Source organism: Macaca thibetana, chromosome 4, assembly GCF_024542745.1.
Source record: "Macaca thibetana thibetana isolate TM-01 chromosome 4, ASM2454274v1, whole genome shotgun sequence".
NCBI lineage: Eukaryota > Metazoa > Chordata > Mammalia > Primates > Cercopithecidae > Macaca > Macaca thibetana.
In genome coordinates, this window is record NC_065581.1 from 73,103,822 (window position 1) to 73,120,483 (window position 16,662).

Consider the following 16,662-nt stretch of genomic DNA (forward strand, 5'->3'; position numbering starts at 1 on the left):
GAATAGTGTATATTTATACTGTACATTGGAGTACAGTGTAATGTTTGATACATGTATACATTGTGGAATAATTAAATGAATATATTTATCATTACCTAATTTTTTAAAAATATGTAATGTTGATACAAGTATTGATATTCCCTCCTTTTCCACTGAATTTTTTATCTTTTTCTAATATCCTTGGATTATAAGACTTTAGAGTGAAAATTGTAATTTAATTGAAAAAACATCTAATTCCATTATTTTAATTGCAATTTTTGCTGGTAAGTGTAGATTCACACGTAGCAAATAGAGAAATAGAACAGAGAGATCCTGTGTATACCTTTCCTGGTCATTTAGTTTTTGAATGTTAGAATAGTGAAGATTTTCCCATTGACAGAATTTATTTTTGCATGTTATATAGTGCATTAATTGACCTGGTGTAGTAGTTTTAGAGTACTTAAATAATGTAACAATCAGTTAATTGGTGTCTTCTTGTTTTGTAGTACCTTAAGGCAGGTTCTATGAAAGATCCTCTATTAGATGACCATGGTGATTTTATTAGAATGTGCACAGCTATGAAAAAAATTGGTTTGGATGATGAAGAAAAGCTTGATCTCTTCCGGGTAGTAGCTGGTGTCCTGCACCTTGGAAATATTGATTTTGAGGAAGCTGGCAGCACTTCAGGTTTGTTTTTTATTTTTTTAAGAGGAAAAAAATTAAATAGAATTTCTGTTATTTATTTGTAATATGAAAATTGAATCTGTTTATGTGCAGCTGTTTAAAAAATGCTTAAGAAATATCTAAAATATACTGGGTTACATGTTGAATCTCCCAAATGAAGACTGTTTCATTATCTGTAATTCTGATCAACAAGTCAGTGAACAAATCAGTGATACTGCTTAGGAATAAACTTTTCATTTTTGAAGGATAAACAACTGATTATTTTATCCTGATAAATTTAGGGTAATTTTTAGTTAAATTTTCCAGTTATATTCACTTTTTAAAATTTCCAGTTATATTGCACTTTTCTAATAGGTGAGGAGATTAATTCTCTATCATCTATTAAGGCATTTTTTTTTTTTTTTGAGGCAGAGTCTCACTCTGTCACCCAGGCTGGAGTGCAGTGGCGCTATCTGGGCTCACTGCAAGCTCTGCCTCCCGGGTTCACACCATTCTTCTGCCTCAGCCTCCCAAGTAGCTGGAACTACAGGTGCCTGCCACCATGCCCGGCTAGTTTTTTGTGTTTTTAGTAGAGATGGAGTTTCACTGTGTTAGCCAGGATGGTCTCAATCTCCTGACCTCGTGATCCGCCCACCTCAGCCTCCCAAAGTGCTGGGATTACAAGCATGAGCCACCATGCCTGGCCAGCTATTAAGGCATTTTTGAAAATGTTCAGGATCATTGGATAAATTAACTAGGGCAATTTAATATATAAAAGCCCATGTACTTTATTAATGATAAATGAAAATTTTAATTACGCACATTGAAAAGAAAAGCAACTTTTCAACTCTAGTGTTTCAGTCTGTACATAAACAGTAGGACTTTACATAATTGGAAATTTGATCTATGAATACGGGGAATGTCAAACTATGAACCATGGCCCAAATTTGGCCCACTGCCTGTTTTTTGTAAGTAAAATTTTATTGGAACAATGCCACACCCACTCATTTATGTGTGGTCTATACCAGCTTTTGTGCTAGTGTCAGAGGTGAGTAGTTGCAACAGAGGCTGTATGTCCTGCAAAGCCTAAACTATTTACTGTCTGGCCCTTTAGAGAAAAAGATTGTCAACCCCTATGTTAAGACATTATTGTAGGATCTTATACCAAGGATGAGTTAAGGAAAACCTACAGCACCATTTAATGTAGTAGTCAATAATGGGCTTTGGTGTTAGATCCCAGAGGCTCTCTGAGCCTTGGTTTCTTCAGTTGCAAAATTGAATAAACCATGAGAAGGACTTTTAAAGTACAATCAGTAGCTAGTGTAACGTTAAAGGTTCTTGCCTTAGCCACGCCAAAGAATTGGTGTGGCAGCTGCCCGCGGTGAGTGATGGAGACAGGGACCAAGAGAAAAAAAAAGCTGTAGATTTTATTGAGCAGAGTGACAGTACAAAGCTTTCACAGCGTGGAAGGGGTCCCGAGTGGGTAGCCAGAGTTAAATTATGCAGTTGCCTTTTAAACTCTTTAAGGCGGGAAATACGTGCAGCGGGAAAATGTTACCAGAGCGAGAAACAAAGGCAGTAAATTATTTTGTGATATGTTTTAGATTTTGAGGAAAACCAGAATTAGGTTTTATTTACTTTATGACCTTGCCGCAGCATGGCAAAGGAGACAGGATTTTATGGGACTTTACGAAGTGTGTTTACAAGGAATTGGAATTAGGAGCATAGATAAGGCCGGCTGGTCACAGAAAAATGGGCATTTAATATTTCTTTTAGTTTCAGGGGAGGCGAAAGGGAGAGAAGGAGAGAGGACATAGGGAAGCTTACGGCAAAATTTTTGCTGTTTATAGCTTTCTTGGGGAAGAAAACACATGTACAAATCCTGGTGTTAGGAATATTTTAAGCACATATCTTTAATATTATTCATCCAGGACCAAAGTAAGTCCTGATGCAGGAAATGAGTGAGTTTCACAGCTTTCTGAGCCCCGACTCCACCCAGGAAGCCCAGCTGGCGCCTCCTCTCACTAGCAATAGTGTGCATACAGGGAAAGAGCACAAGAAGACAGGAAAAAAAAGAAGATTAAAAAAAGTGTTATATGCAGGTCCCTTCTTACTCTGTATGTCATCATAAACATCATAATTGTAATCTGTATATCATAAATATAATGAGGTAGGGGATATCATCTCCGTTTTACAAAAGTGGAACCTGTGTTGAAGTGATGCATGTGGTTGTTGATGAAGTTGTAGATGTGAGAGCTGGTTCTGCTCATGTCTGACTAACTCAGAGGCTTGTGATAATTGTCCCTTCTTTCTCCCAGGCCACTGAAATTTGTGATCTATGAATGAACAGACTAAAATAGATGTCTTAATGATTTTCTGATTTAATGTTCCGTAATGCTGTGAAATCAATAATGTGAGATGCAACATAACATAGTGGATGGGAGCATGTGCTCCTGATCCAGATGCTTTACCACTATCTGTGTGACCTTAGGCAGGGAACTTAGCCTTTTCATGTCTCAGTTTCCTCACTGTAAACTGAAGATAATAGTCCCTACCTCATGCTATAAAGAGGAATACCTGAGTTAAATATTTGTAAAATGATTTGAATACTTGTGTCTGGCACATAGTAATCATTATAAGTGCTTTAAATGAGTAAGTACAATTAAAATACAGATTGCTCCCAATTGAAAATGAAAAAAAATTCAAGTAAAATTAGGTATGTTCTTAATGTGCATTAAAATTTTTAATTGTTTTTTGAATGATTGGAAGATTTGTTTTGAAAATATAATGAATGTTAGCATACATTTCATTTGCTCTCTAGCATTGTTATACCAAAGGAGCACATGTGGGAGATTCTAACACACAAAAAAAATCTTTACAATAATTAATACACACTTTAGAAATGTTATTAGAAGTGATAAATGGCATCTTCACACCTCTTATTATTACCCTGTGGTAGAAGATGCAGTTGTATAGAGTATTGTAAGTGTTGCATGATCAAGTTAGTTGAAGAGTAGGAAATGCCCAAAAGGTAATGCTCTTTGCATTATCTCTTATTTTTCTTCTCTAACTTCCTTCTGTTGAAGGGAAAGTGAACAGAAATCAAGGAAGATTGAAAAGAGGCAGGGAATTAATAAGATTAATACATGATTAAATTAATTATTTTAAAAGCTAAGATTTTATATTTGTCTTCATCCTTCCTGTGACTCTTCCTATAGGTCCAAATGGTTTCTTTCTAATTAGAAGTGATTTCTTTTTTCCCTAGGGAGCTTAATTTGGCATGTCTTAGCAATTTGAAAAAGACTTAGTTTTGGCAGGGCATGGTGGTTCATGCCTGTTATCCCAGCATTTTGGGAGGCTGAGGCAGAAGAATTACTTGAGCTCAGAAATTTTAAGACCAGTCTGGGTGACATAGTGAGACCCCATAAAACAAAACAAAACAAAAAACAAAAAAACAAAAACAAAAAAACCCCAAAACACACACACAGAGACAGACACGCACACACACGCACGCACAAAATAAATTAGGTGGCATGGTGGTGCATGCCTGTAGTCCCAGCTACTTGGAAGGCTGAGGTGGAATGATTGAGCCCAGGAGGTCGAGGCTGCAGTGAGCCATGATTGCACCACTGCACTCCAGCCTGGGAGAGTGAGATCCTGTCTCCAAAAAAATTTGGTATTTTTATAATTATTCTACTGGAAAGATTATTCTCCAGTAAGTACTTACAGGACTTTTAACTGTCATAAAGAAGTTTTTGCATGATGAAAATGCAGAAAACACTTATTGGGACTGCCTGTGTTTTTAAAATTCCACATAACAAATAAAATGTTATTATAACAACAAACTTTTAAAATGTTTGAAGAAGTTCTTTTTTGGAAACAAATGATATGAAAACTTTGCATGATAGTATTTTGCCTTTTAAGACTTATTAAAAATCCTGGTTTTTTTTTTCTTAGTCTTACATAATTTTTGGAGTTATGTAAGAAACTTTGCAATATAGTAAAAAAGAAGAAATATTTAAATGAATTATTTGATGGTTGGTTTTTTGAGAGCTATATAATTTTAGGCAATATGTATATGTATAGAACCTACACATGGGTAATAAGCACATTTTCATAGAATGAAACATTCAAAATATTCTCAAAGTATCTTCTCTTTTTTCTTTTTCTTTTTTGGTAGGAGCTTTATTGAGATCTAATTAATATACCATACAGTTCACTCAATTGAAGTGTACATTTCAGTGGTTTTTAGTATTTTCAGAGTTGCGCAACCACCACCATAGATTTAGAACATTTCATCACCCCACAAAGAAACCCCATACCCATTAACAGTCACTCCTCACTGCCCACTTCTCTCAGCCACTAATCTACTTCCTGTCTATAAATTTATTCTGGACATTTCATATCAATGGAATTATATAACATGTGGTCTTTTGTGATTGGCTTCTTTCACTTAGCATAGTGTTTTCAAGGTTAATCCATGTTATAGCATTTAGCAGTACTTCATTTTATTTTTATTGCTGAATAATATTTCATTGTATGGATATACTACGTTTTGTTTATCCATTTGTCAGTTTCTAGACATTCGGGTTGTTTCCGTTTTTTGGCTATTATGAAAAATGCTGCCGAGAACATTTGTGGACAAATTTGTGTTGGGATGTGTTTTCATTTCCCTTGAGTAAATACCTTGGAGTGGAATTGCTGAATCACATCATGGTAAACTCTGACCTTTTGAGGAACTGTCAGACTTTTTCAAAGTAGCTTTTCCACTTTACAGAGCTATTCCCCTCAAAAGTGTATGAGGGTTTCATTTTCTCCATATCCTCACCAGTACTATGTGTATGCTTATAGCAATCATAGTGGGTGTGAAGTGTTATCTCTTTGTGGTTTTTATTTGCATTTTCCTGATGGCTCAAAATGCTGAGCATCTTTCTGTGTGCTTACTGACCATTTGTATATCTTTTTTGGAGAAGTGCCTGTTGAGTTTCTTTGCCCATTTATTAATTGGGTTGTCTTTTTATTACCAAGTTGTAAGAGTTTTAAAAATATATTCTAGGTACAAGTCCTTTATCAGATATATAATTTGCAAATCTTTTCTCCCATTCTGTTTGTTATCTTTACTCATTTGGTAGTGTTCTTTGAAACTCAAATTTTTATTTCAGTGAAGCCTAATTTATCTGTTTTTTCTTTTATTGCTTGTGATTTTGGTATTATAGCAAAGAAATGAAGATTCATACCTATGTTTTTTTGTAACAGTTGAATAGCTTTAACTCTTATATTTAAGTCTTTGATTCCATTTTGAGTTAATTTTGTGTATGGTGTGAGGAAGGGGTCCAGCTTCATTCTTTTGCATGTGGACATCCAATTGTTCCAGTACCTTTATTAAAGAAGCTGTTCTTTCCTCAATGAATTGTCCCAACAACATCTTCTTATAAGGTCTCATTTTTCACATTTTTTTCTCATACATATTCTGAGATTGGTATGTTAAGTAACTTATGAATTTGTCATAAAATTCTCATGATTTTCACACATTCTTTGTAGTTTTTAAGTTAGGTAGTCTTAGAATATATCATTTATTAATATTAATCTGAAAATATTTGGAAAATGTTACTTTTATTATAATGCAAATAAATAAATACACAGAATAGTTAATCTTTATCTAGTACTTTCTGTGTACCAGACACTATTCCAAGCACTTCACGTACATAACCTTATTAATCTAAATAACAACCATATAAGGTAGGTAAAGTAATTATCCCAGTTTTATGGATGAGGAAACTGAGCACAAAGAGAATAAGTAACTTATTCAAGGTCACATAGCTAGTAGTTGTAGAGCCTGATCAGCCCTAAGACTAAAGCACTGTCTTTCTTTATAGTATTTTTTAAAACAGCCCTTATAAATAGAAATCTATAGATATGATGTACTAAGGCAAAAATGACCTGCCTGGCTGCCTTCTGCTGCAATATATCCTTTCCTCACATGCCCCTGCACAAGCACACAAAAAATAAAATGGCACATGTGCAGGCTGGATGTGCCAATGGCAGATTTCTCAAAATGCCCACATGGGTCAAGACCTAACTGCATTGCCCGCCCCCCCTTTTTTTTTTTTTTTTTTGCTATTTTCTGCTCTGCAGTGTAAAGATACTGAAAATGTCAAAAAGACTTGCAGATACCCCTAAGGGTAACATTAATAAGGAAAAGAGGAAGCGTTTGTATGTATTGATCTCTGGCACAGAAAGTCAAGCTGTTGGAGAAACTGGACAGTGGTATACATGTATATTAATGTGTATATGAAACATAAATGAATTTTGTGTTTAGAATTGAGCTCATCATGCAGATATTCCAGAATTGGAAAAAATCTAAAATCTGAAACATTTTTGGTCCCAAGCATTTCAGATAAGGGATACTCTACCTGTACAGGTAATAGTAATTGTCTCTTCACTCCCTTCAACCCACTTCAAAGCAATATGAGTACATGCTTATTACATATGCATAAACACATCCATAGACAGATATATACGTCCAAATTGATCTATCCACGTGCCTTACAGCGTTTGCACTAAAATTGCTCCTTGAAATTTACTGGAGTCATATGAATTTTAATGATGAGATACTATATTTCTCTAAAGAGTTAATATATTAAAAAGGATTATAATCTATCATTAGTATAGTTTGCTTATAGGGTCATAAAAAATGAAACAGTGGCATTTTAATATTGATGTGCTTAAAGGATTATACCATGGACTTCCCCAAGGGAAGGTCGTCTGTTGATCTTAGCAGTATGAGTGTTTGACAAGGATGGTGAAAAAGTGAGGTGGATTTAAGAGTTACAGATAAGCCTTGCCCATTATATGGTTTTTTGTAAGTGAAGTATAATTGTAAGAAATGGGTCTTGAAAATCTGGTTTATATATAACACTTATTAATTTCAATTAAAATATATTTCCATTAGGTGGTTGTAATCTGAAGAATAAATCTGCTCAGTCTTTGGAATGTTGTGCTGAATTACTGGGTTTGGACCAAGATGATCTTCGAGTAAGTTTGACCACAAGAGTCATGCTAACAACAGCAGGGGGCACCAAAGGAACAGTTATAAAGTAAGTTCCTTAACTAATTGCGCAGCAAAAATTTTGCCTTGCGGTTTGTCAAGGAAAAACATAAGTTACATTACATTTAAAACCTGAGCTTGATAGATCAAAATTCTGTGCATCTCAGTGTAGTGATCCATCAAATAAATAAATGGAGTTTAACATAGCTCTTAAAGTTGTTCCTTGTTGATATTTGGAATTTATAAGGTAAGAGAGATTTACTTTTCTACAACTATGAAAATACGAGCTGATGATATAAATCAATATGTGACAGTTTTAGGCAACAGATCATTTTACTAATAATGTTTACTAAAACTTGTATTAAGCAGATTTCACTTTAACAAAATACTTAGCAAATGACACTTTCCTTATGTTTAGGATTCTTTATTTGGGAGAAATTACAAATGACAAAAAATAAGGGCTTAACCAAGATTTTTAAAATCAGTAAGCAAGAACTTCTAGATTGTACCTGGATGTTTGTATACTTTTGTCTCCGTGTCCTGTATTTTATATATTTTTGGTTTTGGTAATGTAGAATAACATTGACATTCAGCCTTGTCATTCTGAGGCACTGCAGGATCTTCATTTGTGAAGGGAAAAAGACCCTTTATCTCTTACTAAATAAGACAGGCAGTGAGCTCTAGTGACATATTTCAGAAAAATTTGCAACAAATTTAAACAGGAAAAATTTTTTGTAAAAGCTTTTAGTCTCTCAGAAAATTGGCTACCTCTTACTCTTTTGAAAATTTTAGCAAGGTATGCTTAGCCTGATTCTTTGCTAAGCAAATTCAAAATTGTTCTTCTTGAAAAGAAAAACTCTGGAAGAAGTTTGTAGAGCAGCACCCTACAGCCTACAGTTACTTGGTTCCTTAGAGATATCTCTGCGGCCCAAGGGAAAGCCCATACATGTGCGGGTGGGTGGTTCTCAGGCGTTGCTTCCTCCGTTTTCCCATTTTCTCCTTGTTCCAAAGCAGTTTTTTGTTGTTGTTTCTTCTTTTCAATCAATGCCATTCCAGAATCCAAAGCAGCTCTTTTTATGTATTCTATATATAGCGTGTCCACATGAAACTCACTTCAAGAAAGGGTTCCATTGCAGAAAACGTAAGTGAGAAATCACTGTTTAGAGAGGCTCAAGTATCAAGTGTCAGGTTGATCTGAATGACTTACAGTTCTACTTCCAAATTTGACTTTTTTTTTTTTTTTGGTGCTCTCTTGGTACCCCATGCTTATCTTTATGATAGTATTTAGCATGGTGTTTGGAAATTCTCTTCTGTGCAGTGTCTCTTCATCAGACTATCGTTTTCTTGAGGACAATGGCTGTGTGTCTGTACTTGCAACATTTAATACTGTTACACCGTATAGTTAGTTATATTAAATAGTAGAATGGGACAGTTCAAATTTTAAGATGTAAACATTTTATCCTAAACAGTGTAAAGAAGTTACCAAACTTTAAAGTTATCCTGAATTAAACACTATTTCCTTTGCTTTAAAGGAAAGTCAAAAGGAAGATTATTCCTGTGAATAATTTTGGATGAATAATTCAGGATATAAATTAAGGTCAAAATGATTTTTTAAGCCTAACTTTTTTTTTAACCCGATAATAGACTTTTGATCTAATTTTAGGTAATTCCATTAGTTCTCTTGTAGCAGTTTTCTACTTAGCCCCATTTTGTCCTATTCTCACACGACCTTTGGTATTTATTTTGTTCTCCCTGTGGGTATGTTTAGGTGCACTCTGACTGTGGTATCATTTTCACAGTATACACTCATAAATAATTTTTACTAGTATAGTTTTCTTTTATAGGGTACCTCTGAAAGTGGAGCAAGCAAACAACGCTCGTGATGCCCTGGCAAAGACGGTGTATAGCCATCTTTTTGATCATGTGGTAAACAGAGTAAATCAGTGTTTTCCTTTTGAAACATCATCTTATTTTATTGGAGTCCTAGATATTGCTGGTTTTGGTAAGTAGAGTTTCTTTTGTGAATATATATTCGTTTCGTATTTTTTCACACATTAGAATTTGTTGTTAAATCTTTTCTCCTTTGTAACTCATTTTACTTGATGTATGTGTAATTATATGTCCACACTCACATTTCGTAATATGACCTAGGTAGGGAGCTGATACTTTAAAGAGAAGAGGAAAGACTCGTGGGGATTAGTTTTGATGATATTAATGCTAAGATTAAAACATTGATTGAAACTGCTATAGTTAAGGATATCTCTGTACTCTAAAAGGAATACAGCTGAATAAAGGTAAATCCTTGTGTGCTACTAATAAAGATAATACTTTCACTAATTAAATAACAAAAAAGATAAATAGAGTTGCTAAAACCATTGACTAATTTGTAGAGCTGGGGATAGGTTGACCTAACTTACAGGACAACCTCATTAGTATGTTTAGAAATTCATTGCTGTTGCTGTCAGCAAGTAGCTATATTTTCCATCAAATGAACAAGATATCAAGATAAGTAATTAAATAGCTGTAGAGCTGTTCAACCAGAAATGAAATGAGTCACCAGCATATAAATGCTGCTTTGCTCTGAATGACAAAAATATAAAAATCTTGAAGTGTAAATCTCATGGGTTTTGTATTGGGCTTTATCGATGTGGGCATTGTTTCTGGCTGTGAAGGAGTAGTGTCTTCTTTGTGGTTTTTGCCGAAGAAATGTATGAGTGTTTACATTTGGGGAGGGATGGAGTGTTGCTTTTGATGCAATATGTATTTTAAACTTTATAATTCTCTACCTTTGAACTACCTTTGGTTCAAAGGTAGAGAATTAATAATTATTATTATTATTAATTTTTTCCTTTTTTACAACAGTTTTAGCATGATACACAAAGGATTATAAAATTGTAAAGCCTAATGTATCTTAGACATCATGTAATATAATCTCTTAATTTTAGAAATGAATTCGTATCCACAGCATTTTTGATAAGTAATTTTATAGATTATGCAGAAAAAAATCTTCAAAAGCACTTGTATTTTAAGTCATTTTTGTGCTTAATTCAGATTGCTTTAATATCTGTGCTTTAAAGAATTGTTGACCGGGTGCAGTGGCTCATGCCTGTAATCCCAGCACTTTGGGAGGCTGAGGCCGGCAGATCACTTGAGGTCAGGAGTTCAAGACCAGCCTGTGTAACATGGTGAAACCCTGTCTCTACTAAAAATACAAAAATTAGCTGGGTGTGGTGGCACATGTCTGTGATTCCAGCTACTCGGGAGGCTGAGGCAAGAGAATCACCTGAACCCGGGAGGTGGAGGTTGCAGTGAGCCAAGATTGTACCACTGCACTCCAGCCTGTGTGACAGGGAATCTGTCTCAAAAATAAATAAATAAATAGTTACAAGTGACTTACATTTTATATCTTTTAGTATACAGCATTTATCTCATTTGAGAAACACCTTGTCAACTGAAGCAGGGTATTTTTAATACTTTTAATGCCTATAAAGTTTTGTCTTGAAATGAGAACATTTGAGAAGTATAGAACAAATATATATATATATACATGTGTATATATATTTTTTAACCTAATTTTAAATTAGGCCATTATTACAATTACATTTTATTCTATGATAAATTTATATGAAGTTGATCTCATAATGACTCTTGGTTCTGGTTTTATATTTTCAGAGTACTTTGAGCATAACAGTTATGAACAATTTTGCATCAACTATTGCAATGAAAAACTTCAACAATTTTTTAATGAAAGGATTCTGAAGGAGGTAATTGCCCTTATAACTTAAATTTAAGATCTGCATAAAGCTGTTTTAAATTTCAAGGAAGAGATATGCTGCAGTTACCCTGATTGGTGGGGATGGATGTTGTATAATGGAAGGTGACTGAAGCCCGGCAGAGGCCCCGGGGCTCAAGCACATCAAAAGTGTTAATGGTTCAGCTGAAGTTTAGGGACCTGATAAAAACTCTTAATGGGGGCTTCCTCAGAAGTGAACATCTATTTTTATTAGTGACTTTTAATAGACTTGAAGCTCTGTTTCTTTTTATGATTTTGTTGTCTCTACTTTTTTTTTAAATTTATTTTTAAATTTATTTTTATTTTTATTTTTATTTTGAAACAGTCTCACTCTGTTGCTCAGGCTGGAGTGCAGTGGTGTGATCATGGCTCACTGCAGCCTCCGTCTCCCGGGTTCAAGCGATTCTCCTGCCTCAGCCTCTCCAGTAGCTGGGACCACAGGCGCGGGCTACCACACCCAACAGATTTTTGTATTTTTAGTAGAGATGGGGTTTCACAATTTTGGTCAGGCTAGTCTCGAACTCCTGGCCTCAAGTAATCCGCCTGCCTCAGCCTCCCAAATGCTGGGCTTACAGGTGTGAGCCACCGCGCCTGGTCTGTTGTCTCTACTTCTACCACACCAAACAACTTTCTACCCTCATCCCTGCCTTTGGCATCTCTCATTCTGTTTTTTGTTTGTTTGTTTGTTTGTTTTTTAGATGAAGTCTTGCCCAGGCTGAAGTGCAGTGGTGCGATCTGGGCTCACTGCAACCTCTGCCTCTTGGGTTCAGGTGATTCTCCTCCCTCAGTCTCCTGAGTAGCTGGGACTACAGGCACGTGCCACCATGGCCAGCTAATTTTTATATTTTTAGTAGAGATGGTGTTTCACCATGTTGGCCAGGCTGGCCTTGAACTCCTGACCTCAGGTGATCTGCCTGCCTCAGCCTCTCAAAGTGTTGGGATTAAAGGCGTGAGTCACCATGCCCTACTGTACCTCCCCTTCTTCAGGTCTCTCTGCTTCTGCCTACTCTGCTGCCTGCTCACCTTTCTCTGTCTGGCAGCAAAGCCACCAAGTCAGCAGATTTGATGCGTCCATTGTCCTGGAGTGCCTCTGGGCAGTACTTTCCTTGTCACGCCACCTTGTGGACTGTCAGCTGCTTCTACTGTATCTGGGCTGGAATGTGCAGTATTTTATTTCCTATTCCCATCCTTTCTATCTTTCCCACATTTTTATTATGTTTATGTTTTTACGGGCTTCCCAGCACATTCTAGCTTTTGTACATTTTACTTACATTCTATAGTTAAATAAATTCTGGCATAAACAAACAGGTAAAACAAGTATTTACCAGTAAGGTAATTTCTCTGAAAATGTTTATCCAGTCACATTAGTTCTATTACTATGTGAAGTTTTACCTTCATGCCTCTAATTTAACATAAGCTAATCCTTCCCTTCTACACCAACCTACCGAAAAACTTTATCTAGAAACATTATAAAAAGGAGACTGTATTTTGATTTATGTTCACCTTTTTAATATCCTTTAAAATAAATGTGAATTTCAAATTGAGATGTGTTAAAGTGGACAGTGCCTTCTAGAATGTTGGAAACCTTTTCTAGTATCTCTCATGGGAGGAAATATTTAAACATTCAGGAAACAACGTTAAAACATATTTACTTAAATTCATTGCATAGTTTACCCATCTATGATAAAATCCCTTTAAAAATTTTAAGAAGACACAAGACATGGTTGAGGACTCAAATTTGACCATATATTGTTCTTCCAAATTACGCTTATTTTCCCCAAGTGATGTATGCCTCGTATATATCACTGTATTGATATTAGAGTCCATTTGCAGTTAATTGCTATTTCCTTGCCTTTAGTGCCTGTCTGCAAATGTTCAAAATCTGGTATGTTTTTGGAAAACATTTAAGGCTATACCAGTTTGTATAAACCTTTGCATTCTAATTAGTAAATGTTATGTTCAGAAACAGCACAAAATTTACTATTGCTCTGTATTTCCATATCTATGATTATGATTATTGCATTTTTAGGAACAAGAACTCTATCAAAAAGAAGGTTTAGGTGTTAATGAAGTACATTATGTGGATAATCAGGACTGTATAGGTATGTGTTTTTTAACTCCATCTTTGAAAAATATGGGAAGATAAAGTGAATGGGTTCAGTACTTTTTCTGTGCTTTGTAATTGACATGACTTGTTATATGACTTGAAACTGGTGTTTGAGAGAAGGTTACTTCTCTATTACTGCTTGGAAGTTATTTTTTCCTACCAAGACATCAAAGTTATCTTTGTTGGAAGTTTTCTATAATCTCTTCTATTTATTTTGAAGGATGTTTTCCTACTTAAATAGTTAGCATGTGAATTGGTTAAGGGGGAAACTTAATTGCCTAGTCAGCAAAGAGATTTATTCACCTGAGGAAGTCCATAGTTAGGCCAGGCTCCAGGCAAGTTTGTCAGGGTCTGCCCTGCTTTTCTGTGATTCTCTTGGTTCTGCTGTACTCTGTGCATTGACAGCACCCTCTAACTGGTTGTGAGTTGACTTCATGTGTCACAGCCAGATAACACTGTGCAGCAGGAGAATAGAGGCTCTGCTTTCATTTTAGTGGTAAAGAAACCTTTCCCTGTAGCCCCACAGCCGGTTTTCAGTCTTTCGTTTCTTCCCCACCCCATCTCTAAAATAGACCGTTGGGCAAGCCTTGTTTTTAAAACACAATTTGACAATCCTGTTAGTAACTGATGGGCTAGATTTGAAAAAAAAATAGTATAATAATAATATTACTTTACATCAGTATAAATTTTCAAAGCATTTTCACATTTCATCTGGTCCACTCCACGTTTCCTTAACACACTGACCCTTTCTAACCTCTGTGTCTTTGACTGTGTGGTGTGATATGGCTGGAACTCTTTCCCTTCAGTTTGTCTTTTGGCCCACTTTCACCTGCTACTACATCTATCAAAATACTCGCATTCGTAGCTTAGTTCAGCATGCCCCTCCTGCACTACCACTAGTTACCCAAGAAGCATCATTTTCTCACTAATGTAGTTAGAATTTTCTCTTCCTATGTCTTACCGCTTTGTTCCACTCAATAATTGTTACATACTGTATTCAAGCAGTTTACATTTTATAGTTAGTTTGGACAGGAAGGAAATTCAAACGAATGGAAAGAGTGTAAAAATGTGTTGTTACAGATTTTGTTTGAAAGCATTTACATCAGTTTCTAAAAGTATTATTAAAAAGCTATGCATGCAGAAGTTTCTGTAGTTTCACTTTACTTTGAATATAGCTATCATTTGGAAAAGGAGGAATTTCAAATTCCTTAGTCTCTTCTCCTGGTTTACAAATGGAATGGTTATTATAATCTTTTGCTGTCTTTATGTAATAGTTTTTCTAAAACCTATATAATTATATACTGTTACTTTTTTATAAATGGCCAGATTTGAAATAAAAATCCATCAGCTCTCTGTAACTTTTGAGAGAACACGTATAGAATCACATGCTATCTTGTTTCTGATCAGTCCTTGAAATCTGTGATCAGTGAATTGTTCACATATCTTTAAAATGTTATGTTTTTACACTATTGTGAGTGTTTCATTTTTTGAAATAGATTTAATTGAAGCCAAATTAGTGGGAATACTGGATATTTTGGATGAGGAAAATCGCCTTCCCCAGCCAAGTGATCAACACTTTACATCTGCAGTTCACCAAAAGCACAAGGATCATTTTCGACTCACTGTGAGTTTGCCATTCTGAAACTGAGACTCTATGGTGGGATGAGACATTATTAAAAGGGTGCATTAGCTATTAGATATTATTAAATAATTAGAATAAAAATTATGGCATGTGTAGAGCAACTATATTATATCCAGCACAGTATCTTCCTTAGATGGGTATTTATATATGATTTTTATGTAATCAAGGGACTTTTTCTCTGATGAAAAGTACATTTCATCTGTCTAATATGTACAATGTGCCTGTAGTCTGAGCTACTAGGGAGGCTGAGGTGGGAGGATAGCTTGAGCCTGGAAGTCGAGGCTACAGTGAGTTGTTAGCATGCCACTGCACTCCAGCCTGGGCAAAAGAGCAAGATCCTGTGTCAAAAAATTAAAAGTACAGTGAGGATTACCTGCTGTCTTCATGGTCTCCCTTCTGAGCTAAGTGGATATCACATTCCAGGAGTCACAAGCAGCCATCTGTCTGCTCATTTGTAAGACCAGCAGTTGAGGTTGTGGCTTAGAACTCTTGACTGGTGCAGGCAATACATATTAGATAATGATCAGCCAATCATTTTGACCCTCTTTCCTAAGGAGTTTTGAGTGGAAAATATACTCAGAGAGGGAAATTGAATCTGAAGCAATAGAAAGATTAGGTAAAGAGAAGAGCAGACACAGACAGCAGTAGAAATAAATGAGAGGTGCACTCTAAAAGGGCCAGAAGACCTGGTTTCTTTTTTTTTTTTTTTTTTTTTCTTTTTTTTTGAGACGGTTTCGCTCTCGTCACCCAGTCTGGAATGCAATGGTGCGATCTTGGCTCACTGCAACCTTTGCCTCTTGGGGTCAAGTGATTGTCCTACCTCAGCCTCCTGAATAGCTGGGATTACAGGCATGCACCACCACGCCCAGCTAATTTTTGTATTTTTAGTAGAGACGGGGGTTTCACCATGTTGGCCAGGATAATCTCAATCTCTTGACCTTATGAACCCCCTACCTTGACCTCCCAAAGTGCTGGGATTACAGGCATGAGCCACTTTGCCTGGCCCAGAACACTTGGTTTCTGAATGGCTGTTAGGTCCTAGAGCTGTGCTTGAGTCTTTGTGGCAATGAAAAGTAGAGCCATTCTCCATGGGGGTGGACTGTGTGGCTATTGAGATGTTTCCTGTGTTCACCTCTTCTGAGCCTGTCTTTTCATTCAGTCATCATCACCTGAGGTAATAAAAGCACAACTCCATCCTTGTACCCACAAGAGCTTGGCTAGTACAGACAATGTGCTAGCCACACAAATGGATGTCAGTTTCAACCACAAAGATAGGTGCTGCGTCATCTCATAGATAACATCATTAACAACAACAACAAACAGGAGAGTGAGAAAGAAAAACTGTTTAGAGTTGCTTAGTGGAATTAGGAAACTAATAGGCAAAATTGCCTCCCAAACAAACTGTATATTATTTTGAGATTGTAACATAG

At 35.8% G+C, this 16,662-nt stretch overlaps 3 protein-coding genes across 13 annotated transcripts in view; 1 reads left to right on the forward strand and 2 right to left on the reverse strand.

The window, feature by feature from the left end:
* COL12A1 (collagen type XII alpha 1 chain) overlaps window positions 1–16,662 on the reverse strand; it is a 1,021,934-nt gene that overhangs the window by 772,942 nt on the left and 232,330 nt on the right. The gene's annotated exons all lie outside the window — the stretch shown is intronic.
* Window positions 1–16,662, reverse strand: part of LOC126952142 (cytochrome c oxidase subunit 7A2, mitochondrial) — a 1,153,643-nt gene that overhangs the window by 612,388 nt on the left and 524,593 nt on the right. The gene's annotated exons all lie outside the window — the stretch shown is intronic.
* The window catches only part of MYO6 (myosin VI), a 161,674-nt gene that overhangs the window by 100,101 nt on the left and 44,911 nt on the right, over window positions 1–16,662 (forward strand). For all 10 annotated transcript variants that reach the window (XM_050786474.1, XM_050786483.1, XM_050786477.1 and 7 more), the window contains 6 exons: window positions 486–666; window positions 7,595–7,739; window positions 9,535–9,692; window positions 11,363–11,454; window positions 13,513–13,585; window positions 15,087–15,214. In XM_050786474.1, the coding sequence (XP_050642431.1) occupies window positions 486–666; window positions 7,595–7,739; window positions 9,535–9,692; window positions 11,363–11,454; window positions 13,513–13,585; window positions 15,087–15,214 (777 nt within the window). The remainder of the gene's footprint in view (window positions 1–485; window positions 667–7,594; window positions 7,740–9,534; window positions 9,693–11,362; window positions 11,455–13,512; window positions 13,586–15,086; window positions 15,215–16,662) is intronic.